Source organism: Zootoca vivipara, chromosome 4 (assembly GCF_963506605.1).
Source record: "Zootoca vivipara chromosome 4, rZooViv1.1, whole genome shotgun sequence".
Classification (NCBI taxonomy): Eukaryota; Metazoa; Chordata; class Lepidosauria; order Squamata; family Lacertidae; genus Zootoca; species Zootoca vivipara.
In genome coordinates, this window is record NC_083279.1 from 38,499,490 (window position 1) to 38,525,520 (window position 26,031).

General features: G+C 39.0%; 1 protein-coding gene across 6 annotated transcripts in view; it reads left to right on the forward strand.

Moving 5' to 3' along the window:
- Nucleotides 1-23,362, forward strand: part of CDKL5 (cyclin dependent kinase like 5) — a 69,407-nt gene extending 46,045 nt beyond the window's left edge. For 2 of the 6 annotated variants that reach the window (XR_009557455.1, XR_009557454.1), the window contains 3 exons: nt 1,060-1,165; nt 1,263-5,714; nt 8,113-8,137. Coding sequence is in view for 3 of the 6 variants with exons in the window: in XM_035114911.2 (XP_034970802.2) it covers nt 1,060-1,165; nt 5,591-5,714; nt 8,113-8,209; nt 11,449-11,571; nt 12,706-12,825; nt 14,849-15,238 (960 nt within the window). In the remaining 3 variants the exon portion in view is untranslated. Of the gene's footprint in view, nt 1-1,059; nt 1,166-1,262; nt 5,719-8,112; nt 8,210-11,448; nt 11,572-12,705; nt 12,826-14,848 lie in introns of those variants that run through there. The other 4 variants (XM_035114911.2, XM_035114912.2, XR_004692583.2 and 1 more) reach the window with 4 other exon arrangements.
- Nucleotides 23,363-26,031: the final 2,669 nt, after the last annotated feature.

Below are 26,031 nucleotides of genomic sequence, written 5' to 3' on the forward strand. Positions count from 1 at the left end.
TGCTGCGGTTTTCAGGACACATTTCTACACAAAACAGCACAGGTTGCAACTGCGAACCATATGAGTGACATTCAGAGGGGTGCTGTATTGACTTAAGATCCTTCAACTTGGTTAATTAGACTTCAGTCTTTGTATGTTTAAGAAAAGCATATACTTCAGTGGGTAGAAACTGGGTTCAAAGTGCAAACAGTACCAGACTCCTGGAATTTTAAGTAGTTTTTCAAAATATGTAGTTTTTTGCAATTGCACTTTTAACTGGTAAACACAGCCAGTAAATGTGAATTGGCTTCAGTATTCAGGTGTTCCCATAAAATAATACTAGAACTATAAACAGGCATTGTTGTGAATACAGGCAACGACTGTTTTAGGCACATCCAACTGACGTGCGACTGTGCACGCGTGCATCACGTTGACCCCCAAAATGGCTGGAAAAGAGGGTGGAACGGGCTTACACATGCTCCGCTGATGCGCACAGGGATCAGGAACGGGGCCCCTGTACAGAACGGTTGTTGCCTGTAGAGAATATCTGATGGTCACTGTAGCAAACTGTATGGCAGTTGCTGTCATTGTCATCATCTATTTTTCAACTTTTAACCAGCCTTTTCTCCCACTTATTAGTGAAATTTGTGGAGGTGTTAATATTTGTTCCAGTTCAGGCTGTTTTTAAGACAATATGGGGACATATTTTAGATACGGTATTGCTCTGTTATTGAGCTTCCAGGATGGGGTGAATTTAGTAATAAGTAAATGTGTTTTTCTTTCATTGTTGTCACCGGACTGTCCAGATTTGATTACAGTTGCAAGAGCTCTAGGGTGGATGCTGTGCCCTTTTTAGTTCATGAAAAAATAAAATCTGGTCACTTTACAGTTCTTAACATATGGCTTTGGAACAAATATCGTTTAACATAATCCTTTCATTTATTGTGTGGAGGAAAGTTTCATTTTAACAAATACTCATAAATGTAGAGTGAGGTTATGGGCAGATTGCTTCTTGTCCTGTTACATACCAATGGAGAACAGAGCTCTTTGGCTTAACAAATTGATTGTTCTTTTATTTAGGGTGGAGCGTATCATGATCAGCACACAGATGATGGAGCATCCACAAAAGAAAATAGACTTCTGTATAATGATCCTGTACCTAGGAGAGTTGGTAGCTTTTACAGAGGTATTTTTATCTCATGGAATTTGATCAATATTTCTTCCATTGTTCAGATAAAAGATACTATCTATTTGAGAACTGATTTCACTCTTTCCCCATGCAGACAAATCCAGGACAGGTGGGAGGAGCCTTCTGTGAAAGTCCTTTTGTTTTAGTAGAGGTTCCTTCGCTTCTACAACTCTTGTTTCTACTTGTGGGTAGATATGCAGGGTTTGGCTGCACCTTTAGACTTGTGTTTAGTTAAGTAGTCTTACAGACCGAACCTAAGCATGTTTACTCAGAAGTAAGTACTATTGTGTTCAGCATGCATACTCATTACATGTGCATAGGGCTGCAGCCTTGGTTATAGCTTTTTGTGTTGCACCTTTCTGAGAGTCTAGCTTAGAAATAATACAACAGCTTTTGTGTTGCACCTTTTTGAGAGTATACCGTAGCTTAGAAATAATACAACAGAGGGTTTTTTTGTATTAACTTGAAGGTGACATTCAGAAATACCAGCATATCTTGGTTTGCCGTTAAGCGCAGTTTTTCTCATTTAGATAAAATTGCAAACTGTGGCTTGCAGCAAAAAAGAAATGGAAACATCTAACTTCTGCTTTCATGTGTGAAGAAGGGAAGAGTATGTATGATTACAACAGCTCCTATGAATTGGGCCTTAGTCTAGGCTCTGGACAGAAGTTCTTTTCAGACATGACTGCAGCTACAAGAAATAATTGGTGTGATTCATCCACATTTTTGAATGCTGAAATCCCATTGTCTTTAGAGGGAAAGGACAGCCTGTCCCATTGAAATTAGTGGTGTTTTAAAATACCAAACTTTCTATTCCTTCCAAATATATACCGTACTTACATTTGAAATATTTTACTAATGGAATAGATGTATATGTGTGCAGTATTTATGAAATGGAATGGCTTTAAGCTAAAATTTAAAGTAGTCTTCTGAATTCTCTTTGGTTTTCCATCTCAGTATTTAGTTTACGCCTGCTTGTAACCTCTTTTTCTTTGGCGATCACTCGTAGCCGAGTGAGATTGTCTTCCATAAACACGGTTTTAACAATGGGTCCGTAAATGACTGTGGAGGCCAATTCTGGATCCACATGTCCTTTCACAGTGGGGACATTGGTTTCCAGGCGGGAGTTGATCACGGTGTGGATTTGCCAAGCGTGCCTTCCTCTTAGCACGTTTCTCCCTTGCGTCCTGAGATCGATTTTCTTCAAAGCCCATGACACCTTTGGTAAAGGCTGTTCTCCAACTGGAGTGCTCACAGGCCAGTGTTTTCCAGTTGTCATTGTTTATACTACATTTTTTAATATTCGCCTTGAGATAGTCTTTAAACCTCTATTGTTGACCACCAGCATTACGCTTTCCATTTTTAACTTCGGAATAGAGTAGTTGCTTTGGAAGACGATCATCAGGCATCCGCACAACATGACCAGTCCAACGAAGTTGTTGTTGAAGAATCATTGCTTCAACACTGGTGATCTTTAATTGTAACCTATTGAATATATTTGTAACCTATTGAATATATTTAGGTCCAGTTCATTTGGTATTAGATACAAAGGTTGCACCCTGTCTCTCCTTTCTCTCTCTCACTTGTATATGCATCATTGGTAGTTCAAGATATTGTACAACTTCAGCTTATCCAGAATTTTTTAAAATTACTCTAAATATAGACATATGAGCAGCTCTGACAGGTTATGTTTGGATATAAATAATTTGATCATTCAAACTCATAGGTAGTATTTGTCTGAAACCATAAATTTTGGTTTATAATTACAGAAAGGAACTTATGTAAGCCTAACACATGCATGCTGTTTCTCCTCCCCCAATGTGGTTGCAAGGAGGAGACTGAAAGGTTTCACTTCCATTTTAAATCAACCACAGTTTACCCATTATGCAGTTAATCTTAGGGTAAAGAGACCCCTGACTTAGGGTAAAGAGACCCCTGATTCAGACAAATGACAAATTCTGTCGTGACCACTAATTTATTTTTAGTTATAATGTGGGTTGTTATCTTTCAGGCTCCCTAAGTGCTCTAGGGGAAACAACCACCCTTAAACAAGAAAAGGTAAATGTAAAGGGACCCCTGACCATTAGGTCCAGTCATGACCGACTCTGGGGTTGCGGCGCTCATTTCGCTTTATTGGCCAAGGGAGCCGGCGTACAGCTTCCAGGTCATGTGGCCAGCATGACTAAGCCGCTTCTGGCGAACCAGAGCAGTGTACAGAAATGCCATTTACCTTCCCGCCAGAGTGGTACCTATTTATCTACTTGCACTTCGACGTGCTTTCGAACTGCTAGGTTGGCAGGAGCAGGGACCGAGCAACGGGAGCTCACCCTGTCATGGGGATTCGAACCGCCGACCTTCTGATCAGCACGCCCTAGGCTCTGTGGTTTAACCCACAGCACCACCCGCGTCCTGCAGTTAATCTTAGTTATGGTTTATTGAAGCAAGCTAGCTTGGAGGAACACAATGACTTTTTTCAAAAACTGTTGCTACCCTTTGATACTGAGGGGCTTTATTGTCCCTATCTTGTATCAGTATTGTAATACTTTCTAAGAGTGTGATATTAAATGTTGAATATCAAGACCGAAGTGCCTAAGTAATATAGGCCTGGAAATTACAGGCATGCCCATCTTAACTTTTCTAAATTGCCAACAATCACACACAGCATGGACACATATTAATAATCATCCAGGAATTGACACTGTGCAAGAATCTGAAGATTCTTATTAGAGTTAAAATAGTGTTATTAAGGGACTGGTTAGACAAACGAATCCACTAAATTATTGGGATATTGGAGAAAATGATTTTAATAACTTTCTTCAACTTCAGGAGTTTAGTTTGCTTTTTGTGGCAATATAGCAATGTCATCCTCATCCTCATCATCATTTATTAGTTACGTTTCTCACAAAAGTGACCCAAAAAGATTTACAGTGCCTTCAAATGTAGTCTAGAAGCCTGTAGTCCTTTGGAACCACATTCTCGCTTGTATTATGCTGAGTATTTGAATAGAATACTTTGTCCAACTGTTGGTGCTTAACGTTATTACAGATAAATTGCTGTCAGTTGCCCATGTAAGAACCTATGCTCTACAGTAGAAGGTGATTCTGAATTCAGTCAGAGGCTTCCGATCTTGTTGTTCAACAGAAAATTCTGCCCGTTCACACTGGCCGCCTAACCTGCCTGTTCAAATGCGAGCTTTGTGCATATGTGTTGGAGCATCCGTACATAAAGTGAAATAATAATAATAATAATAATAATAATAATAATAATAATAATTTAATAATAATTTATTTTTTATACCCTGCCCATCTGGCTGGGTTCCCCCAGCCACTCTGGGTGGCTTCCAACAAAACATTGAAATACAGAAATCCATCAAACATTAAAAGCTTCCCTAAACAGGACTGCCTTAAGATGCCTTCTAAAGGTCTGGTCATTGTTGTTCTCTTTGACCTCTGGTGGGAGGGCGTTCCACAGGGTGGTAATTTTTTTTTTGTAGTAATTTTTCTTTATCCTTTTTCTTTCGGTTTTGCTCCATCTTTATGAACACTTTCTACACAGTCACATTTTATTGGTTCAGTGAGATTCTTTGGTGGCAAAGAGTTTGATACTTAACACTCTTGAAATCCCTCCGTTCTTTTTGTTGAGCAGTGGGCAGAGGGAGGTCAATGTTTAAGGACAAACTTATTTTATGGAAGAAGAGTTTCATAAAAATTTTATTTGGCAGAAGTATGGATTTGTTTCAGTACTAAAGCTCAAGTACTTCCATTAGTTTTTTATTTACCTACCTTTCAACTCATTTTGTCTTTTGTTTCTTCCCCTCTTTTCTTCTTTCTCTTCTCTCTACTGATGTGTCTTCCCTGCCCTCTTTGCTTTAAGTTTCTCATTGGCTCTTGAGTTGTTGTTGTTTTGCTTGCATTATATTCATTTGTAAAAGTTAAAGGAATAAATATCAACAACTTTTTAAAATGTAGCTTCAGGGTTGTAAAAATACACAAATCCATAAATGGCATTTTTGTGCTGCTATATTAGTTCTATGTTTTGTTCATACTCATTTAAATGCAATCTATGTTGCTTATGCATGCAATTTCTTGTTTTTAAGCCCTTCGTGTTTACCAGTTTTATTTCATAGGTGAAATGCTTCTTTCAGAAGTAAACTTCTCTTGAAAGTTTTCAGCTGTATTTCCTAAAGAGGTTTAGACTACTTTGAGGCTGCTGTCTCCCAATTTGCCATCCAACTTGCAAGAGCAAATTGGATAAGCTAGTTATGTTTTCTACATGCTAAAACCTAGTGTCTTTTCATTCATTTCTCAGTGCTGATAGGATGTTATGCTTCGTAAACAATCAGCACAGTAAATAGAGACAAAAGTTAGTGAGAGTCAGATGACGGTGGATATATGGCAGCTTTATATATTTTTTCAATTACAGTCCCATCTCCACGCCCAGAGGGAACATTCCTAGATAATAGTGCCTCAAACAGAATACCTTCGCTACCAGCAGAAAGTAGTAGTGTAACAAGCCACTCAAAGAGACAAACGGCTTTTGATCCCTGGTAAGTTGGTGTGTTTAAGGGATGTTTTAAAAACAGAACAGATGGAAAGGGTGTTCACTTAACAATTTCTATTTTCTTGAACCTTTTATTGCTGCACATTTCACTGGTATTCCTATACAGTGGTGCCTTGCTAGACCAGTGTTTTTCAACCTTTTTTGGGCAAAGGCACACTTGTTCCATGAAAAAAATCACGAGGCACACCACCATTAAAAAAGTTTAAAAAATTAACTTTGTGCCTATATTGACTATATATAAAGTAATTCTCTTTATATATAGGCCATTTGTTAATGCCCTTTGTTGACTTTAAGGCTGGGTGGCTCTTTTTAATTTTTTTCCCCTTGCCACACAGTACAAATATTCTCAGGCGTTAAGCTTTCCTTGCCCTGACTGCCTCCTGTTCATCTGGGACTGCGTGGGAGCTAAATTTAAACTTGATAGATAGCTTTTAACCTAGGGGGAAGGTCAGGATGATATTTTCCTGTAAAAATATCCATTGGAACCCGCGCGACCCCCCAGGAGCAACGGGCCTGCCCCTCCTCAGTCCAGGCCAGGTGCCTCACCTTCTGCAGGGCGCGCACGTGCTCCTCGCCGAAGAGGCCGCTCACTCCCTGGTAGACGCCGCTGGCTGCCCTCCGGAGGCTGTTCTGCTTGTCGGCCCGCGGCCTCGCGTCGACCAAGCCCCGGGCGCCGCCAGCAACAGGAGAGAGAGCGAGACGAAGAGCAGCAGCAGCAGCAGCACCCGCCGGCCACCTCTCACGTCCGAGGCTGTGGTGGTGGCTGTTGAGAGCTGTGCTCGCCCCGCGTCGTGACCCGGCCGGCTTCCTTTCCGGCGGGCCAGCGCCCCCTAATGGCGGCCACCTTCTTGTCGCGGCACGTGACCAGGCAACAAATCGCCCTTCTCGTCGCGGCACGTTGCGGCACACCAGCCAGCGTCTCGCGGTTGAAAAACGCTGCGCTAGACAAATTCAATTCGTTCCAGGACTCAATTTGTCCTACGAAAAATTCGTCTAGCGAGTCCTGGTTTCCCATAGGAATGCATTGAAACTTAATGCATTCCTATGGGCTCCGGGGGACTGGCGGCGGCATGGGACGGGGCTTCAGAGAAGGTCTCCAAAGCCCTGTCCGATGCCGGCTGTGTGCGAGGCGGCGGTGGGGAGAAGCTCTCTTCTCCCGGCTGCCACCTTGCCTGCCTTCCCCAGCATGGGATGCGGCTTCGGAGGTCTCCGAAGCTGCGTCCCATGCCGGCTGTGCACGGCGAGGCAGTGGCCTGGAGAAGCTCTCTTCTCCCGGCCGCCACCTCGCCTGCCTTCCCCGGCATGGGACACGGCTTCGGAGGTCTCCGAAGCTGCGTCCCATGCCGGCTGTGCGCGGCGAGGCAGCGGTGGGGAGAAGCGCTTCTCCCCGCTGCCGCCTCGCCTGCTTTCCCCCCACCCTGTCTGCCACACAGCGGGGATCGGACAGGCGGCAGCGGGGGGAAGCAGAGGAAGGAACAGATCCGTTCCTCCGCTTCTTCCCGCGCTAGTGTTCCGCTGGTCTCTGCCGTTTGCCCCTCACTGCTCGCGGCAACCAGCAGAGACCAGCGGTACACAAAGGGGAACCAGCTGCAGCGTGGGAAGAATTCAAAGGAAGATCAGCTGATCTTCCTTTGCCTTCTTCCCTTGCTACAGCTGGTTCCCCTTTCGCTAGACAAATGCCTTTTGCAAATAGGTTTTGTGATCAGAGGTTTTTATGGCCACGCTTCGCAAGACGAAGCGGCGGCCATAGAAAACCTCATTGTCTTGCGAGGCAACCTCCAATCGCAAAACCTATTCGTATAGTGAAAAATTTGTCTAACAGGGAATTCGTATAGCGAGGCACCACTGTATTCTTATCATGTTTAAGTCAGACTCATGGTGAATTATTTAATTTCCAAAACTTAAGGTTTAAATCTTTTAAGTGAAAAGTTCAAGTGTTTTTCTGAATGTATTAGGCCTCTAGGCAAAGTACTGTTGATATAATCAGTCAAAACAAAACAATTATTGGTAGCACATGTAGGTTACACAAAACCCCTGGACAGTGGTCTGAGCTAATGTCATCAGCCTGTACATGTGCCTAGAGTTCCTTACCAAATGCACTGGGAACACCTGCCAGACTCACTGTGGGTTTTGGTAAGTCTTACTCCTCACCTCTGGCCCCCAAAATTTGCTTTCCTTTTTGCACTGCTTATTTTCTATCATGAAAATCTAGATTGGAATTCAGGTGCAGCCCTATATGTTTTAGGACTTTTGAGGCCTGAGGAGATTCTTTATACCCATTCCTGTGAAAATGATGACTCCATAAGATAATCCAATGTAAAAAAATAATTTTTTTTTTGCTAAAGTTGGCTTTCTGTTTGTTTGTTTTCCCCCTCTGTATTAAGGAAAAGTCCTGAAAATGCTCATTCTGAGCAACTAAAGGAAAAGGAAAAGCAAGGGTTTTTCAGGGCAATAAAAAAGAAGAAAAAGAAATCTCAATCTGTAAGTAATTTCAGTTTCCTATTTTTAAAAAGTTTGTTTTGTCTCATCTTTATGTTATAGTTTTATCAAGCATCAGTTTTCCTTTTCAGATGTTAACACTTATTTGCATATAAACATTTTAGGTTGAAATCTGTAGAGCTACTTAGACTTAATAATCAGTTTATGCTGACCAGCAGAATTTCTCACTTTAGAGATCTGACTCCAAGATTATCACAAGCTGCTTTTGAACCTCATAATATCAAAAGCAATTTACTATGTGGGCAAGGGAAGTAAAGTGCTGTAATTCAAGAAAAATACCTAAAGCCACCCCTGCTTGGGCTCAGGAAACAAGTTTCACAGTTCTTTCAATCCTTGGTTCATGTTGTCAGCTATATAATTATTCATATCTGAAAACAAAAGTATCTGAAGGATTACTTCCGTGGAAATATTATCCTTTGAAGTCTATAGTATGGCAAGACCAAACACAGAATGCTAACAAGCTGAGTCTTCATCCAGACAAGGCAGAAGTACTGCTGGTCAATAGACAAACTGATCCATGAGTAGAAGTACAAAGTGTTCTGGATGGGATTGCACTCACTCTGAATTCCCAGTTTCATAGCTTGGGAGGTGCTTCTAAATATGCTCTCTGTTCTGGCTGGTTGGTGTGGGGAGGAGGGGAATGATTGGTCTTATCATACCCACATGCATAACCTTCAATCTCATCCATTATACACCATAATAGTATCCCAGATCATGATGATATGCTGAACAGATTAAAATGCATTTGATAAAAAAGCAGTAAGTTCCAGTTAAGTGCAGTATTGTTCAAACAATAAATTCTTTCAGCAGATATAATGAAGATAGCTTAAAAGGGGGGTTTCTGCATTTTTTAAAATGTTGTATTTAGCATTGCATGCGTCTGATTTTCAGAGATCTCCAATCAGTTTACAAAGAAAGGCATTTATTCAAACAGTTCAGCAATAAAATAGCTAAATTAGAATTGGGATGAGGCAGGCTAGACTCAAAAAATAATTTATTGCATAAATTTTACAGGGTAATGTATTAGGAATTAACTAATTAAAAAGCATATTATTGTATGAGAATGGGTGATGCGTCTGCATGCATGCATATGCTGTTTTAATATCAAATAATGAGTGCAGTGAAAGCATGTGGTTAGAATTCATATTCTCTGGTAAATGATATTTAATTTACATAGGAATAAGTAGCATTAGTATTTATAGTAGTGTAATACCTGCAGCAATATAGCTGATATCTGAAATTATTATTATATTTAGCATGCTGAATTCTCATTTGGAAACACAACTTTGAACATAGTTTGGTTGAAATTCCATTGGATTTCTTTTTTATAACTGTTTAATAGTTATTGTATACCAATTTAAGTCTGGATAAAATGGATAACAGGTTTAATATGACATCATAATTGCCATGTTTAGGGTGAGCATGTTACAAGTCACACTCATGTGAATGAGCATTATCTGGTCTTGTGATATCTGCATTCTCACATTTAACCCCTTTTCTGTTAAACTCTGCAATCTCATGCCCCTTTCCCCCATTTTCTGCCAACCCATCTTTGTTCTTGTGAGCAAGCATTATTGTATGGATACAAGCCCATAATGTAGTGCAGTTAGACAAAATTAAAGCTGGGAAATGTTTCTTTGGAAATTGTTGGTGCGGGGCTAAAAATGAGTTGAAAGGAGAATTCAGCTTCTGCTGCATGTGTCTAACATAATGGAAATATCTATAGTCATTATCAACTGCTGCCCTGGTAAAACTTTACCTATTGTTGCGGTAAAGGATCATTTTCTGCTAAGACATCATGACTCAACCCAAGATATTGGCTAGCTCAGCATGCAAAGCTGTCACATGGCGCAGAAATGAGAAAATAAGCAATATGTTGTGCATAGGATCTGGGGCTTTTTGTGTGCCAATCTCTGAAATTTTGGGCATTATGGAGCCAGCTACAAATCAGTGTGCCCGACTATTGTAATGAATCATTGTACAGTTATACAGACCACATAGCTATGCGCAGAAACTGGTGTAAATCAACAGCTATAGGACATCCGCATAATTGACACACCTGCTTCATATTCAGCAGTGAAAATATTTTGTGCTAGTTTTATTTGTCTGTTTCAAGCTAGCACAATGCTTTGCCATAAGAACATTTCTCACTGGTTTCTTTCTGAAACAGAGGCAAAGAGAGTGGCTTAGTTGTTAAAATATGTTGGAATAGGGAGAACTCAGCTTAAATATTCAGTCTTACCTACTTCACAGGATAATTGTGAGTACAAAATTAGGGAGAGAGCATGTTGGACACTGTGAGAAGGGGGAATTATAGTATGGAACATTCCCCTCTATTGGAGTTGCTTTGGATCCCTCCCTCCTGCTATGAAAAGAAGACTAAAGGATGCAAAGTAGCAGAGCTATTTTTTCTGAGCAGTTTTATTTGAAACTGCTGCCCTGTTATTAAAAATTGGCACAAACACTGTAGTGCACCTAAGTTTTTCATAGCCTGCAGGTAATTTAGTTCTCCCATATAATTCCGTCTGAAATACATATGTCAGCTACAAGGCATATGCAGAGCACAACTCCTATACATGTGTATTTCAGATTAAATTTACTGTGTTCAGTGAGGTTTATAGCCTAGGAATTAGGATTTCAGCCTTGGACATGCATTTTCATTGAAGGATGTTTTTCTCTTATTGTTTGATAATTAGTTTAGTTAATAAAATGAAACTAGCTATAACTTTAGCTAAGTGCATACTAGGAGTCGGTACTTTGCATGCAAGTAAACCCTTTTCTAATTTCTCTTACCACTTGCTGCATCCGGATATAATGATCTTAAACAATAATGATATAAAACCCTACATTGTGTAAGTAAACTGATACACATTTTATGCACCTCACTACATGCAAAATCAGCTCTAATGATTCTGCTAAGAGTTCATATGCTAAATTCAAAAGCCTGGTTAAATCAATTCATTCTGAACTTATTAAATACATGCATTCTTGACAGACACATTCTTGAAATGTGTTAAGTGGGCAGGTGTGTTTCTTCCATAGACATTTTTTTTATTCAGCAGAGCAATTAATCTTATCTTGCCACAATTATGTAACAGCAGGTTTGGCATAAGAAATGGCTATCTTATTAAAGTGTTCATATATGTGCAGATAAGAGACGTGGGTAGCTCTCCTGAATTATACTGTTACTTATGCAATTAGTCTCTTATCTTATATTGCAGACAGAATCCACCAAGGCGGAGAATCCAAGCATCAAGAAATCACTCTTTCCTCTTTTTAGTACAAAGAATCACTTAAAGCATAGCTCTTCTTTGAAAAAGATTCCTGTAGTCACTCTACCTATGGTATTGACTTTTAAGAATGGTAGCACTGAATTTAAAAAACAAACAAATTTTTCAGTAAATCTATTTTACTGACCACAACAGCATGTACTTTCCCATGGGATCACAGCCTCTTCATGCAAGCTAAGCATCTTGAGCCAGTTCCACAAATCCAAAGGATTTTTTTTAAGTTTTCAAAACTTCCAAGAAGTGTAGCATGGTTAAATTTTGAAAAATTAGGAATAGATGTTTGTAGCAAACCATAAAATGCAACATCTGAAATCAGTCACATGGTACTAATGTTCAAATTATCCTTTCTTTATATTATTTAGTTGAATCTTCTTGTTTACCTGGTTTGCAATTTCTTTCCTTTGGCTTAAGTAAAAAGAAGCTTCCTTTGAAAAATGAAACAACCTCTTATTAACTTGATTTGCCACAGAACTCTATATTGGTCTGTTTTTAATAGCATTAATTTCCTTAGGTTTTGTGGTAATTAGCCGCCTTGTTGTTTTATTTGGCAGACTAAAGGCTAAGCTCCCTACATTAAATGTCTTAACAGATTTTTAATCCTAAAATTCAGTTGCTGAGAAAACACTATCCAGCCAATAATTTCTCGTCCCTCCCCAATAATTCTATAAATATTTAAACCATCCCAGTGATGGGTTCAGCCATCATTTGCCCTTGCAACTAGTGTAGCATTACTTAGCAACCTGTGTGATTAGAAACTTCATTTTACTTGGGTGGGGAATAAATTGTTTCCTTGCACAAATAATGCACAACTGACAGCCTGATAACTCTCAATTCATATATTGATCTTTTTTCTTTAGAAGAAAGAAAACATGTTTTTTGTGGAGGTGGCTCATGAGCAGTATGGAATGCTATGGAAATGAGGATGAAACACAACAATGCACTTATTTAACTGCTCTTTCTCTCTTACAGTGATTTCACTAACAGCATGTGAATGCCTTAAAGGTGGCGGTTGTAACAAATCTGCATGGCATCTACAAATGTGATTATTAATATGGACATATTAAAGGGGCATTGCAATAATGGGCTTCACGTGCATTGCTTTGATCTGGGAAGCTGGGAGAAGGGGAACAGTTTGGAACATCTCCTGCTTAGGAATTTATCAGCCCCCAAAATCTTTCTGTGTTGCAGATGCCTGGGAGTGATAGTCAGGATCTTTTGGCATTACAGAAAGCTATGCACTCATCTAATCACCCTGGCAGCAGGCAGAAGGATTGGCATTGTGATAAGATGACAGAAATCCAAAGTCATGTAAGTGAAAGTATTGCTTCATTCCAGTTTAAGGTCAGGGGAATAGTAGGTAGGTCTGCTACCAGTATATACAGTACCTTGATATCAGAGGAACATATGAAGCTTTTACTAGATTCAGGTCATTGGTCCATCCACTGAGTACTAGCTGACTGGCAGCTCTCCAGTGCTTCACACTGAATCCATTGCTTCTCTAACCCACTTTTCTCTGGGTTTTTAGTCCAGCCCTACTCTCTCTTTCAAGCAAGTCTCTAGGTATGCCCAAACAGCAAGATGGGGCAGATGAAAAAAACAGAGAAATGCTGAAGGGAGAAGATAAAGTTGCCTTGTGCTTCGATGTCACTGTCTTTCCTCCTTCCCTCCAGAATCAACCTAGAATAGTTACGGTTGCCAGTCTCACAACCCAGAGAACCATTTTTACTTTAATTCCACTATGACCAGCAATGTGTTGGACAGGGGACAGTATTTTGTTGTTGTAATTAGAAACTGTATACAGTTGTACCTTGGATCCCAATTGCCTTGGGATTCGAACGTTTTTGCTCCCAAACACTGCAAACCCAGAAGTGAGTGTTCCGGTTTGCGAACGTTCTTTGGAACCCGAATGTCCGGCATGGCTTCTGATTGGCTGCAGGTGAAAAGGCCTTTTCTGAGAGGTTTCCAGATGGCCAGCAGGGTCTCCTCTTAGGTTGATCAATAAAGGTTGATTTGGCCTATGGTAGAGGCAACCAGTACTTGGCCATTGCTGCTCAACAGCAGCTAAGTGAGTTGCTCGCCACATGTTCATACTAGAGAAAGGTGTAAGGTAGCAACTGAGGTGGAGTCAGGACACATGATCACGTGAATTATCAGCAGTTCCTTGTGCAAGGTGCTGACATTAGCAGGCTTCATGGAAAGCCTGCCTGAACTGCTGTATCATGGTTATCTCTACCCCTTTTGCTGCTACTCAGCAGTAGTGGACAAGGTACTGTCTCCACCCCTGTTCTTTACTGATGACATTGGCATCTTCAAAGAAGAAATAGTTCCCCAAGGTTCTGACCTGGCTTCCTAATAACTACTCCATCTGCCAATTAGTGGCATGCTTTTTTGGATGATTTGATATCGTTTACATTCCACAGTAAAATATAAGAATAGCGCTAAACTTCTGCTTCACTTCACTCCTGAAGTATAGGTGAATTATTTGCCAGATCCTATGACTGCTGGTGAGCTATTGGCCACATTCACATGTCACTCTAATCCATGGTGTGCAATGTGCACGATCCACACTGAGTGCTCCCCCTTTCTTCCTCCTGCATGGCCAGGAAGATTCAATCATATCCTTTCACTTCTGCTTTAGTTAGCCAGTTTGCTGTGTGATCCAAGCCTGGAATTGTGGTTAACACTAGCTGTGGTTAGTTTCAACAAGCCAGCTTCAGAAACCGTGGTTTAAAGTTCCCTTGTTTGAAATGAACCGTATTTCCTGTTTGCCACATTTTGTTAAACCAGCAACAAAGGTTTCTGAACTTCTTATCTCAGACTCATGGCCAGGAGGAGTCAGAAATCTCATAGGGATAAATAAGAGTACAGTACAGGAGAGGTTTCAGTTTCAAATGTGAGGTGATGAACTCATGAACTCCCTTGAGCTAGATAAATTGATTTGCTGTCTGCATTCCATCCTGTCCAGCAATGCTAAAATGAAAAGGTGGCTAAAAGCACACACCCTTAACACATATAGAGAACTGGAGGTACTGGGAAGCCATAGCTTCTGAGAAGTGCAGAGCATGGCTGTTATGGTATTATCCCATATGTTATCATTTATATCAAAATTTGAGCACAGAAATCTTCAGCTAGAGAAAAACATACTGGGGCATTGTATTTCTAGACTATACTTTCTTGAGTGAAAAGCGGAAAGTGGCTGGGAAAAGAAATATATTGTAAATAATATACTTACAGGTCAAAGCAAAGACTGTTTTGGGTGTTTATAAGCAGAAAAGCGAGTACAAATAAATAAAAATAACAAGGCCCATGAAGTTTTCTTCTTTTTCTTTAGAGCCAGCCTTTAAAATCCCTCCGCAAGTTGTTGCACCTTTCTTCATCCTCAAACCATTCAATTCCTTCTGAACCTCGATTCCAGCCCTTACCAAGTCAGCCAACTAAAGCATCTTTTTCTGAAGTTCGAATTCATCCTATAAGTCAAGTTTCCTCCAGTAGCAGCAGCAACCTACGGCAGGAGTCCCAGTCGAAAGGCAGAACCACACTCCAGATCCCGGGCCAGATGGAACCCAGTTGGCATGTTTCCCCAGTGAACAGGAGTGCCAATGATGGGACTTCATACTCTGATCAGATGCCTTCTAAGAGTGGGCAAAATGGTCATACTTATAACCGAACAAATAGATCCCGAATGCCAAACTTGAATGATTTGAAAGAGACAGCTTTGTAATAATACTCCAAAAAATGCTATTACAGGGATTTTATCAGAGGGCATGGCAGTGCTGGTGATCGTGGTGGTAACTGAATTCTCAGCTTAATAAAAGGTGTGCAATATTGAATACATGGAGCTACTGTTTGGTACCACACCAATAGGGAACTTACAGTGAAATTAAGTTTATTAATTGCCATTCATCTAATCTCATGACAAAAGAATGTGCACTTCAGGGAGAATGAACTTTTTTGCCCTTTTCTCTCATTTTACATTCCAGCTTAGTGCACATCTCTGTCTGTATAGGCACTTCGGTGAGTTGAAAGGAATGTCTTTAGACCTGTGCCCTTATGAGAAAAATATATTGCTGCCTAGATTTAATTTTTTTAAAGAAAAACTGTGGGGTTTATGTGAAACACTTGTATCCCTAATAAGGGTTTAAAGTTAAGTTGTATGTTTTTATTTGTTTTTTAAACTTCCATATTTGATAGGATTTGTAATATTTATTTATGATCTACTATTGTATTGTTATAATCATATCTCATGTTACAATGTATAGTTATTTTGAGCTGTTTGAAACATTGTGATGCAGTGCAACAGCTACAGTAGTTTCTGTAAAAACTAACATACATAGATTGCATCAGGAGTATTTTATTATATACATAAATTATATATATGAATATATATATATATAGATATATATAAATGGTAAATAACTGTCTTTTTAAAAATATACTCATTTAAAAGAAAAGTATTGTTATGACACTATCTGCCATATTTTTATACATTTGTGATATAAAGTGCAGTATTATACTTCTAATAAAAGGGAACTAAATGTGGATTGAAGTGTGAACTGTAAGAAGTTTTGCCCAGCTAGTACTAGATGCAGTGTCATTGGTGACAAACAAAAATACAATAGTAATTCTCAGACTTTGCTCTTAGCTTGTTTCTGCAGGTAATGGCTTATCAAAAATCGAAACCCTTAAAGTCAATTGAAAAGTGATATATTTTCCCCTAAATGTATGCTTAGCTTTTCCCATTACTCTTAATGGAAGATAGGCCATCTGCATTATCGTGGTAGAATCCCACCTTGTTACAGTTGTCCATGCAGAAAAACTAACCTGTAACAAGTTAACACAGATCCTCTTCTGTTCAATATGTGAGGTGAAGACCAAAGAGTCACAGCATGAGTTGCAAGTGGCAAGCCAAAGTTGGCACGACATAGCACTGTAAATCATGGTGAAAGGTTTTAGGCCTCTATGTATTCTTCTTTGCACTTTGCTTGAAATTGTACCGACCAGAAAGTAAAATATTGTATTTAAATGTAAGAGAGGATGTGGCACTTCAATTTTGTTTCTGAGATTTAATAAAAAACTGTGACATAATATTTGAATATGGGAAGCAACACTTTTCCTGCTAAGTTTGATTTCCCCTTATATCACTTATAAGAATATCTATGTGGACATTAAAGCTTCACTCTCTTCAGAGTGCTGGATGTTTTCTAATTTCCTATAGAACATTATTTTTTAAAAAAATCAAGTGGACTTATAGCAGAGTGTATGTAGAGTCTAATATTCCATTTGCTCACAATTACTATAACTCAGGAAAAAAGATAATTGGAAAAATGTTGGCACATTATGGAGCTTGTATCAATAAAAAAAGAATGAGACAATAGTGTCAGAACAATACATGTTTTAAGTCTTAACTCCTCAGACTTACACAACTCCAAGCATAGCTTAGTCAACTAGTTGTCGTTTTTCTAGCAGTTTACTGCTTTGTCCTCCAAAAGATTACCTGAAAAGCAGAAACTGTTGCTGGTTTATGCAGATATTTAGATGTACAGATGAATGGAAGAGATGTACTCTTATCTTTGTAGTACATTAAAGATATATGTGAATTTTTAAAAACAGCAGCATCAGCAGACTTCATAGCAGGAACAAAATGTTTTTCATTGCAAAAACCGAAAACTTGAGTTGGAAGGATAGTATATGTGTCTGTTTCCTATTTAGAAAACAGGTATTGGAACAATACATGAAATAATGAGTGTGTTGTGGGGAAAGCTCAGTGAGGAATATGAGACCGTATGATGGCGTTTGTTTAATAACTGGGTGTCATTGTGTCAATTGGATTACTAGAGTATCTATCTTCTAACAGTCTCCTTCACCCACCCACTGCCCAAATAGTCCTTACTATTTGTTTTGAGACTGCGGCTCTGAGCCGTACTGTTTGTGTTACACTAGTTGTAGCTGTTTAATTATCGCTATACCCCATTTTGATTACTAATACTTATTACACTGCAAGCAATTTGCACACACAATTTTTTTTGTAATGCTATTTCTAGCTCGTATGTGCTGAAGCCCTCTGCCTTGAAAATATTTAGCATCAAATTTAAGTATATCAGAGAATCATTAATTGTATTGTTGCATTTAAAATTAGTATTGCCATTTTCAAGGATAAACCTGGAAGTATCTGTCTGACTTTCAGGAGAGAGTCAAGAAATAATATAATTTTCTCTTTTTGTTAAAATAAAAACCGTACATCATGCTTGAACACACACAGTTTCCAATCTGTTAATATAAAGAGTAAGTCTTATTTCAAAAGCCTTGCACTTAATTTGGTTTATGTAGCCAACTTGTAATATGTTAGACTTGTAAATATGCTAAGACATCCAAAAATCTTATTAGGCTAATGGAGATTTGCTAGCATCCGAAGAAGAGCAAAGCCTATTACACATTAAACTATTATTGAAGTGTGAGCTTTTCTCTTCGCTGTGATTAGAAAAGTAATTTGCTGTACTCTCTGTAGCTTTACCAAGGATAGAGCAGCTAAACTTAGGTATGTGTTTTGCTCTCTGATGGTATTCCTAGTGTAAAAAAATCAGTGTCGTGTATACTACTGGAAGGCAGCATACATTTTCCTGTGGGATTGTAGGGATATTTTTAAAAGGGGAAATAAAACCTTGATATATTTAACAATATCTGTGGAACAAATCTTTGATACTTTTGGAAAATTGTCCATTCAATAGCATTTCATTTGAAAGTGCCCATATTCCAATAAAATGCATCAAAACTGGCCTAAACAGTTTATTGAAAGTAGAATTTGGTTTCCAAATTGTAAACATGCTGCTGAGATTTTTTATTTTGGTAAACGTTGATGATAGTAAAAAGAGAAGCAAGTTTAATTCTGCTTGACTCTCAGTGTGGGGAACGAGCATATTTTAAAGGGTTTTTTAAAAAAAACAACTAAGCCGTGTTTAAAATTTGAAAGATTACGAGATTTATGACTGAGATCTAGCATGTTTAGTGCAAGAGGTTTGAGAGCTGACATTGCACAAGCATTAGTGAACAAGCTTAACTGTGACCATCTATAATAATAAGGGCAGTTGTGCTAGTTGTCCTCAAGCATCAGTCACCCACTGGATTTGGCTGTTGCACTACACTGCTAATGAGACTCCTACTAGCAGACTGGCTTGTCACGTGAGCAGGTTGCCACAATTGGATATCTCCCTTTTTTTAAAAAAACAACACACTACTTTGAGCAACAGACAAGATCACTGGGGAAGGGCAATGGCAGTCACTCCTTGTTTCTTGGATTTGGCATACATTTTTTCAAGTATTTCAACCCAGTACTTTTTAACTTCAACCCAAGATCAGGAGGTATAGTTTTCAGGTGTGGTTGTTTTTTTTAAATGTTCTGTTTTTAAACTCTATATCAGAAGGCTTCCCATATAAATCCCCAAATAGTATTGGGATCCCGATTTGTAACTATTATTCTTATTCTTACTATTTTTCAAAGATCATTAATGTCCCAGAAGAGAAGTACTGATACAATCTTTAATATTTCATTTCGGTTTTGTATAGAAACAGAGTTATTAAAATGTTCTCTCTTCCATTCCGCCATTGCCCCCACCACCATAAAAGTATGAGTAATCCACAGTTTCCAGCTGCCTTAAATATATCCAACTTTTATTTTTACACTGTATGGTAATTCAGCTAAAACTGAAGGCATTTGTAAAATAACCAACAGAGAAGAACCAGGAATCTAAATATTTTAAGGTTCCTGTTTCAATACCAAATTGAATTATGACCGAGAGCAAATGTGAAATTGGCAGAGAACAGGTATATCTGTGTCACATTTCTATTTGAGTATTGGACTAGTGTGTGTTTGTTTTGCTCTGAGGCAGAATAATAAAACTTAGTCAGACTTTTGCCTAAAACACTCTCAACTGAGAATGTGAATGTGTAGCCTGACTCTTGCATAACAGTAATGTTTTGATAAGTTTTTGTGTATTTGTTTTGTGTGGTGGCGAAACTATTCAGGCATTAGATGAACATGCACAGGGAATGTACAATGGTTCTGTCTTATAGTGTAGTTATTTGAGCTAGGCTTGGTGTATGTTGCAAGGAAAGCATATTACAGTAGTCTTCAATAAACATTCAAACAATCTATCAAAGTATCTGTGAAATTAAGAGATTATTTTAGAACAGCCTTTCTCAACCTGGTTCCCTTCAGATGTTTTAGGGTACACGTAAAATCATCCCTTGCTTTTCTGGAGCTGACGAGAATTGCAGGCCTCAACATCTAGAAGGCACAAGGTTGAGGAAATGTTCTAGAAGAAAATGTGCCTTTCCATATCCAAATTCATTCTGTTCATTTTTTTATTATTCTAGCTGGCTCACACACGAGACTTAGTAGCAGATAAGGACAAAAGCCATTTTTCCTAGTCTCTAGTATAATCCAGCTGCTCTTTAAGAACTTTTAATACAACACAGTTGCATCCCGACAAATTATCAAAATAAATTAATGTATCTTGATTTCCCAGTGAATTCTCTTCATTCAGCTGCCGTAACAATAGTGTGAGAGCCTTTCCTCACATGTCTGCGTGTGTGTGCTCACACAAACACATTTACCAATATTCTGCATTATAGAATAAAAGTACCAGGAAAAACAAAACTGACCAGTTTATTAACAAAACCCTTAAAGGAATTTTATGTGTTAGCTGAACACAGTTCCATTTACTTTGAAGAGTAATGAATAAAAGTTGACGTCACTCGCTTCAGAATAGCGGTGTAGAAGATATGCCCACTCCTGTGAAGTTTACCATTAAATGAGCAGTGCTTCTGGGAAATGTAGATTAAGTTCATTCAGCCAAATAAAGGTGACCAAGCTCTCTTAAACAAGCTGTTGCAACACAGTACCATTGCGTCTTGTGGCTGTTCGTAGAGCATGTTTACTGAATGTATAGCTAAATAGTTGTACACAGTTGTTGTTTGCTAGGACATTGCTCAACACAGGACTTTTCAGTTACCTCTCTTGGTCAGTTAATTACAAATTATAATATGGTGTTGGCTTTACTTTCTTTTTGAAGAGTCTTTCGGGTTTTTTGGTCAGGAATGGGTAACCTGTGGGTCTCCAGATGTTGTTGAACTACAACTCCCATCAACCTTGGCCAAATTCCAGCATGACCAGTGATCAGGAATTATGAGTTGTAGTCTAACACTATCTGGAGGGCAACAGGTTCCCCATACCTGTTTTTAGACATTGCTTATATTAATTTTAAGCTGCTCAGTGCATGCCCATCGTTACATTGCTTTAAGGTCTTCCTTTATTTCTTTATGCTGGATTACCCTTTTTGTTTTGTTTTTCGCTCTGGGGGGCGGGGGGGGCGAAGACATGAAAATATTTAATCTCCCATTCTGAAACAGCCATTGTTAGATTTTGTCCAGGGTGTTCATTTGCTCATTTATTTGCTAGATTATCCGAGACATGCATTTTTAACTCTCATCATATTCCAGCATAACCGTTATCTTAAAAGGTGCTTAAAAAAAAATAGTCCACAGGAAATAATGTGGAAAATACATCATGTGGGAGTTATTTTTGAAGAGTCGGTAAAATGCATGATGGCTTAAGAAATGTATGGAACATCACAATTTAATATTTGCAAATAGGAGATGTGTGCTAATTCTAAGATTGCAAAATATACATTGCTGTAATGAACTCTAGTGGGAGGACTTAGAGTTCATAAGTGGTGGAGAATCTACCCCCTTTAGATTCTTTTTCTCCAACCTCAGTGTTAGAAGAATTGAAGTGAAGGACATACTAATTCCATAGTAGTACATTTTAACCTTTAAATTCAGGTTCTCTGGGGAAGGGGGGGAATGCCAAATAGAGATCTTCAGGGGGAAATAGCTTTGACTGGCTATTTAATATACTGTACTGTATTTAGAAATCCAGGACTGCTGAGATCTCCACTGTCAAAATATTGAATAAGAATTGTGGATGAAAAAATGGAGAGGATGCCGCTTGGAGAAGTTAATAGCTTTAGGAAAGTCAAGGAAAACCCAAAAGATCTCATTAAAAAGGCAGATTTCTAGGCTTTTGAAGCATTATAGGTAAAGATTACCCGCTTTCACTATCCCTTTTTTAGAAAATCTCAGATGCTCTAACTTAAAATCAACCTTGCTTTCTGTAATGAAAAAGACGTTATGTAAATCTTTGAATTAAAACTGACTTTGAAAATACGTTGGATATTTGAAGATTTCATTCCGAGTTGATAAACCATCTGTAAAGTGTTTATAGAACTCTTTGTATCATGTTGTGCTTACACCGTATCAGATTGCTTTCAGGCATGTATTCCATTTTTAACTCCTGTATAATTTTTATTGTTTATGTAAATAGTATGAGAAAGAGAGAGAGAAATGATCCTATGTTTAACCTTTAATTATCAGCATGGGAATTATTCATTTTTACTGAGCACAATGTATTTTTGAATGGGCCTTCCAAAACATGTCTTTAATAAAAATGCAGGTTTTGCACTAGAAAACTGAGGTTGTCATCCCTCCTGTCCTCAAAAACATTTCGTGCATCTGTAGGAAGTTTCCTTCAGCCTTGCTGATCTTTTATTTACCCTTCTGTGCTTAGCCTTTTTTGAACCTCTAGCTACTTGAATGTATTTGCCAAGAAATATTTTTGACCTGCCTGAAACATTTAAATGATACCAGTTTATTTACATTTACTTTTGAGTTCAGATAGTACCTGTTTTATCTCAAATGGACAGTGGCTTGCTTTTGGACATAGCCGTATAGCTGACATAATATGCCAGTGCTCCCAGAGGTCACTAGAAGAATCTGTCCTGGAAAAGAATATCAAAGTACTGTATACAGATACGTGTCAGCATCAGAATACTAGTGTTCTTTTTGATTAAACTGACTTCTTTGGTTTACGTATGGCAAGGCTAGTGCTGACCATGAATCTCAGGTGAGGACTCTAAAACACTAGTCCAGACTTGAGCATAATGTTCACAATTCCTTTTCTGTATCTGGGAGAGCCTTTTGTTCTCAATATTTTCTTCATCTCTTTGTCATCCTCTGCTTCATTGAGAAACAACTATTGCTCTCAACATTGGTTTGGAAAAGTGTCAGCTGATGTATGCTCTGTGTTTCTAACAGATGAGCCAATTGCTTGTGGTAGCGATGCCTTGTTGCGTATTAAACCATCTAGTTAGTTGAAATCTTGGTAACTGCCATTTCAAATGGTTTGATCTTGGTCAATGGTTTGTGTTCCACATCATTTCAATCATTTGGATATACTGTATGTTTGAAGTTTTCCATTTCCTTTAGGTATCTCTATTGCTTGTTGCCGTCACCTTTTTGGGATTTTGGTGTGTTTAATAAAATGCATTAGCCCGGGGTGACAGATTTCCAGTACAGCATTTAGATAATTCCTTCTTTGTAAATGTCTTATGGAAAGAAACACCCACCTTTTGTCCTCTATAAATGGCTTTGGGTGCAGATACTTCTGTCCCATAAAGATTTCTTGCTTTCTAATTTGACTCCACACATGTGGAGAAAACTTGGTCACTCTTTTCTGCCAGAAACTGCCCAGTTACTGAAGACAATAAAATAAATGGATGGTATGAGCACACACCAAAAAGCCAAGTTTATCCTAGGAACAGCTGTGTGTGAGAGAGAGAATTTTGAGCTTCTGGGTTGACCTTTTCAGTAACAAGAAGAGTGAGATCTCAATGTATCTGTGAAAACTGAAAGGAGGCAAATATGAGTTGGTGCCTGATAATCTGTTCTCTAGGAACATTGGGCTTCCCCAAGTCTGCAACCAGAGTTCCCTTTTAATTGGAGATGCTGTGAGCTGAACCTGAGACCTTCTGCATGTAAAGCACGAGTTCCACCACTGCATTCAGGCCACCCTATCAGAATGGGATAGGAACTAGGATTCTATTGATGCCTATAGAATTGCACTGGTCTCACGGATATTCATTAGACAGAGTGAGTCAAATACTGAGGGGGTGGGTAGCACTGGCAGCACTCCTGAGCCTCTTGGCCATTCCTTTCTGTAGGAGATCAGAGCTGTGTGTCCTACACAACCTGCCAGTCTCTCCCTAAACTTGCCTGCTGCCTTTCAGTGCTGAAGAGGATGCTATCCCATTGCCAGTGTTGAAGTAATAGTCAACTGCTAGTCAGTTGAGCTACATACTGGCTCCACACCCTCCCTCTACTTACCTGCCTGCCTGTCCCTTCTCCCTGCCCATGAGGCCACTTGGCTTAACGTCCATCCTGATGCGTTCTGGAGAAAACTTGGTCACCCTTTTCTGACATTTTGGTTGGTCCTAATAAAAGTATTGCCTGTGGATTTTGGACTCCATCTATGTCTGGCATGTTTTCAGCCAGTTTCTCCCAATATATATATATATATATATATATATATATATATATATATATAAAATTTAAGGGTACTCTCATTTTCTTACTCATATTGAAATACTGCCCTCAATGAAGCCCAAACTTAGATTCACAAAATGTTTAGGGGTATGTGTACCCCCAGAAAAAAAAGCACTGGTTATATGTTTCTTCATTTTAAAACAACAGCTAGCATTGCCTATATTTTCAGGTTGAATAACTGGTTGAATTTTATCTCCACATTGCTTATGCTTTGTGGGAAAGTCTATTAATATGCGCCCTTTAATCATAGCAAATAAGCTTCTATCCTTTCCTGGAAACTTCATATGCAAAAATCTTCTGCAGGTATGGCTACGTGCTTATTTCAAGCTTCTTCCTACACTTTTCCTGATATGACTGTCACAGCACTTTTTAATCAATCTCAATGGCAAATGATAAATACGTTCTGCATGGCATTTCACTGGAGCTAATACTTCTTGACACCAACATGAAAATGCAGTTCAGCTTCAACTTTCCAGCCCCTCTTTTTGACATTTTCTGCAAGCTGTGTTCCTTTCCTAGATTTCCTCACACATATGCTGTTTTGGTGCTTTATAGGCTATTTTAATCTCTTTCTCCATAATGCATTTGCTCTTGTATCAAGAAAAGAACTGAGGCTTCTAGGTGCTTAGAAGATGATAATGTTATGTGGTCTTGGCAAGCACAAGTCTGTGGGAAGGTAGTTACTACTTTGAAATGAGCGCCCATTTTGAGCTAATAGGCATATGAGGTAGACTCTACCATTATCTGTAGTGCACAGTATCATGTATACCAGCAGCTCTTCCTGCCGACACCTGGATACATTGGGAGAAAACCAACAATAAATATTGCACAATATATGCCTTTTTTGTTGTTGTTTGCACTGCATGAATGGAGAACTGAATTGCAAACTTCAGAAAGGTAGGCTCTTTTCCAGTTCACACATTGCTTTGGAATGTGCAAATATGGTGAGTTTACCTTTAAATGTGAACCGAAATGAATTTCTGTCCAATATCTAGTGCTGGCTCAGATGAATAAAACATGATTGGTTAGCTACAGCAACTTCCTTTCTATATTTGGGTGTCATAATCCCAGTGCTATTGGGGGGGAAAGGTCTGCGTCATAGAAGCGTATGTATTTTTTCCCTCAGATACCTATCTTTAGAAACCCACAGTTGCTGCTTTTATTGCTCTACGTTGCCTTTCTCTTCCTCCCGCCCTACATCACCCATAGATGATTTGACCTGCAATCCTATAGCCCTTACATGGGAGCAACTTCTCAGTAGGCCTTTTAAGGATTTTATTCTGAGGGGGGAAAGCTCCCTGGATATGTACAACTAGATTTTATGAAAACTGCATCCCAGCCACCTGGGAGCTGCTAGCAGGGGCATGCAGGCGGACATGTACTGCATTTCCTTGTTTCTGTTGTGGTATTTTTCTTCTTTATTTCATTCTTATCCCACCTTTTTCTCCAAGGAGCTCAAGGTAGCAGATATGCTTCTTTTCCCGCTCACTTCATCCCAACAACCCTGGAGGTAGGTTAGGTAGGGACTAGTCTAAGATCACCTAGTGAGCTTCATGACCAAAGAAGGCAGGGCATTGAACCCTGGTCTCCCAGGTCCTCATCCAACATATCATCACTATACCACACTTTCTGTCCAGTAATTATAGTCCTTTGTCTTTTTCAGTATTGTCCTTTATCTTATGAGCTGTTCAAAGAACATATTCTGTTATACAAAAGTAGTTAATCATAGCAATGTTAAACAATGATGAATTGACATTTTGGCCTAATTTGAACATGGTGTGAGCCAGGTGAAAGAACGTTGCCAGTGTCATTATTCCATTTAAACCAAGACACATTGCTCAGGTTGAGGGCATTAGCATTCAAAGGATCCTGCATTGCAGGGAGTTGGACTAGTTGACCCTTGGGGTCCCTTCCAACTCTACAATTCTAGGATTCTATGACTCAGGAGAGTGCCCCGCTGTCGTCCTGCTGTTATTCACATGAATAGTGGGGAAAGGCTTGATTTTGTATTTGAAGCCATTCTACTTGCACCGATGTGTGGGTACGTTTTAACTGGGCTATTTGAAACAGCTCAAGAAC